This window comes from Equus quagga, unplaced genomic scaffold (genome assembly GCF_021613505.1).
Source record: "Equus quagga isolate Etosha38 unplaced genomic scaffold, UCLA_HA_Equagga_1.0 HiC_scaffold_7750_RagTag, whole genome shotgun sequence".
Lineage (NCBI taxonomy): Eukaryota > Metazoa > Chordata > Mammalia > Perissodactyla > Equidae > Equus > Equus quagga.
In genome coordinates, this window is record NW_025794608.1 from 1 (window position 1) to 3,715 (window position 3,715).

Here is a 3,715-nt window from a genome sequence, read left to right on the forward strand (position 1 = left end):
AGTTTTCGACGCCGCTTTTGGAGTTTTGACCTGGTCTCTTGTTTCTTGCAGGGCCAGTTCTTTCACACCTTGGTGAGCTGGGTCGCTTAATCTGTTAGGGCTAGTGAGGGATCTCGTCAGGCCCGGTACGGAGCAAAGGGTTGTTTTGGAAAACTAACTATAGTCGGTCACAGACTGTTGGCAGCCGTACTCAGGTCTGAACACCAACGTTAGGGTTTGTTTAGGGTGGTTATTGCTGTTTTTACGGTAGTCTGTTTCAAAGGGCCGCTTATTCTTTTTTCCCCGTTGCAGGTAATCAAGAGCCTTGGTTACAACCGACTGGTCCTACAAATAGGGAGAGGAAAGGTGGTACCCGAACCATTCAGTACTGAGTCATTTACTCTGGATGTTTACAGGTACAAGGATTCATTGAAAGAAGACCTTCAGAAAGCCGATCTTGTTATTAGTCATGCAGGTAAAGTGCCTGAGAATCTCACGGTTTAGTTTTTGATAGACAATAAAAACAGATGCTTAACCTTTTTAATGTAAAATAAAATCACTAGAATAACTCATTGTAGCCCTGTAGAATATAATACTTGAATATAGCAATTGAGAACATTAGCGGAGAGAATTTATTTTTTCTGGGTGGTAGAAGGATGAGAAGTTAATCACTGCAGCACGACTTCACAGTAAGAAACTCTAAACACAGAGGGGCAAAATAACCTATCCAGTTATATGAGTAAAGAGTTGTCGATTGAAATTAGTATTTGGGCTTAGATCTGCAGGACTATTCAGCTAGCTAATTGGTTGAAATGGACACGGAGAAATTGGCTTTGAAAGATTTTGTACGTTTCTTTTAAGTGTGATCGTGAAATGAATGCAGTCAAAAATATTATTTAACAGCCACATACTGTGTAAATCATTGCCTCCTTTTCAGAGAACCATCCTCATCTAATTAGAATGCCAGTATTTTCAGAAGAGCCTTTGGGAACCATTGCAGTTTTAATTGCTGAATAAGTGAAAGAGGAAGTGTCTTGGTTCTCAAAAAAAGCCTAGTTTGAAGAGAGAAAACTCATTAGAAATAGATGTTACTAACAGATTGGTGCATTAGAAACGTATAGGATAATAGCTAATAGGTTTTGGTACTGTTCTATATGCTTTGTGTATGTAACTCATTGAATCCTCCCAAACAGTCTTATAAAGTAAGCACTACTAGTATCTCCATTTTACAGATGAAGAAACTGAGACTCAGAGGTTAAGTAACTTGTCTGGTGAGTAAGTGGTAGGCAGATAACAGTCTGGTGCTGGAGTCTGAGTTCTTAACTCCTCCCTTAGCATCGTCTGCCCAAAAAGGCCTTGTCTACTCACTTATCAGTTTCCTTGCTCCCACTTAAAATATCTAAATGATTTTCGATTTCAAAGTTGAATTGACCTAAATATTGTATATATGCACATTCGTGGGGAATTATTCTTTTCTGTTTTCTAGTTGGTACCTCACAGGCAGACTCTTAAGGAGTGGTCAAACTTTTTCTTTATTGGTGCCTGTCACTATTGAAGGCTTGCTTTTTCTACTTGTGTGGGAATAGAAGTGCAGTAAAGTTTCATGTACAGTATGTTGAACCTGAATCTTACTTGAATTCTAGGCCTATGCCCAGGGCATATTACTAGAGGGCAAGTGGCAAGCACTGAATCCTAAGCCATAATATTGTTGGCAGTGATAAAGAATGTATTTTTCAAGTCAGGTTTATAACACTTACTAGAGATAACTGATAACTATGCTTTTGTCATTTTTGAAGGTATAATTCATAGGCCTGATTTGTTGTTCTGCCAACTAAGATTTTCATCCTTTGAGTTCTAGCTATAAAACTTGGTGGAGCACCTTGACTTTCTTTTAAACTGTTTTAACAAATTTGATCTATTTTTGTAGGTGCAGGAAGCTGTTTGGAGACTCTGGAAAAAAGAAAGCCACTTGTAGTGGTTATCAACGAAAAGTTGATGAACAATCATCAGCTGGAATTGGCAAAGCAGCTGCATAAAGACGGGCATCTCTTCTACTGTACCTGCAGGTATACTAGACACTGATGATTTGACCTCTTAATTCCTGCCTAGCTATTCTTACCCACCTACCTAACCCCGTCTATCTCTTTGACCTCTTACCTTCTCCTACTTATCAGTCATACTTTGATTTTCTCACCTGTAAAACCTCATTTGTTTATCTTCACTTTGTGATCTCTGTGTAGTATTTCTTTCTGTATCTATGGCTGTTTCCTTGCATGTGAATATTTGAATGTATGTGTGCGCGTGTATGTATATATGTTCGTCTGGGTGCACAAGTCTCCTAGTATAATTTTTTGGTTCATTATTTAGATTTTCATTATTCAAGGAAGACGTTTGCTTTTAATTAAGGTGTTGGCTTCAGTAAACACTGGAATCCCTAAATTAAATTTATTCATTCATTAATTCAACTACACCTAATAAGTGGCAGGCATTGTTTTAGGTGCGGTGGATACATGGGTAAACAGGAGATAAAGTTCCTGCTTTCACAGTGTTCATGTTCTAGTGGTTGGGGACAGACAATAAACGATTATAAATGAGCAATTCAGATAATTTCACATGGTGAAATGTATTATGAGGAAAATAAGGCAGGGTGATGTGATAGCTGGGGTGAAGACTGATTAGATAGAATGGCCAGGGAAGGCATGACTGGCTATATGACATGTTGAGTTGAGACCTGAATGACAAGAAAGAGCCAGTCATGTGAAGCTCTAGAGACAGAGGGAGCAGCAATTGCAAAGGCCCTAAGTTAGAAATGAGCTTGGAGTTTGGTGTGTTTGAGGAACAGAGGGAAGCTTAGTGTGGCAGGAGTATAGTGAGCAAGGGAGAGTATAGTATAAGATGAGGCTGGGCAGGGTTAGCTCATATGGCAGTTCTGATTTTATTCTATGTTTAGTGAAAAGCCATTGGAGTATTTTAAACAGGAGTAACTTTATGGTAAGGAGTGTTATTTTCTGGAAGTATATTAGAATTCAACAAGAACTGATCAACATCACAATAGAAGGATGAAGAAAATTGCTGGTTGGTTTTCTATTAATTCTTCTTGAGACGCTAGAAACTTGCCAAAGCGTCAGGTCAGTAATTCCCAATTGTTTGACTTTACAAGCTATCCTAATTTATTGTTTTAAAAAATAAAAGCCTCATAGAAGTATTACAAAATACATATTTTTCTTATAATAATTGAAATTAATTTTAAAATAAAAAATAAACCTTAGAAGAAACTGGCTAGAACATAATAAGCTTTTCTTTTAACTTTACTGTGTCTGTCTCTTAGGCACCCAATAAATACTTGTTCATTCGTTAAATATTTGTTGAGCACCTACTCTTTGCCAGGCATTATTCTAGGCACTTGGCGTACATCAGTGAACAAAACAGATTCCTGTTCTCATTGAGAGGAGACAGCTTCATTGATTGTTTCAGGAGCAATTGTTGGTGTCCTAATCTCTATAATGATGGAGGAGAGGGACTGTCAGAGTGGCTTTGTAATATGGAAACCATTCTTAAAAGTATTGTGAGTCACAAAATGGATCAAAGACCTAAAGATTAGGCCTGAAACAATAAGTCTTCTAGAAGAGAATATAGGCAGTACACTCTTTGACATCAGTTTCAAAAGAATCTTTTCGGACACTATAACTCCTCAGTTGAGGGAAACAATAGAAAGAATAAACAAATGGGACTTCAT

The 3,715-nt window shown here is 37.7% G+C and overlaps 1 protein-coding gene across 1 annotated transcript; it reads left to right on the forward strand.

Moving 5' to 3' along the window:
* Positions 1 to 213: 213 nt before the first annotated feature.
* Positions 214 to 3,514, forward strand: LOC124232565 (UDP-N-acetylglucosamine transferase subunit ALG13 homolog; the record flags this gene model as incomplete). The annotated part of the gene is made up of 2 exons (XM_046649520.1): positions 214 to 454; positions 1,907 to 3,514. Coding segments are annotated over 2 exons (396 nt in total), but the record flags the coding sequence as incomplete, so codon positions are not given.
* Between the last annotated feature and the right edge of the window lie 201 nt (positions 3,515 to 3,715).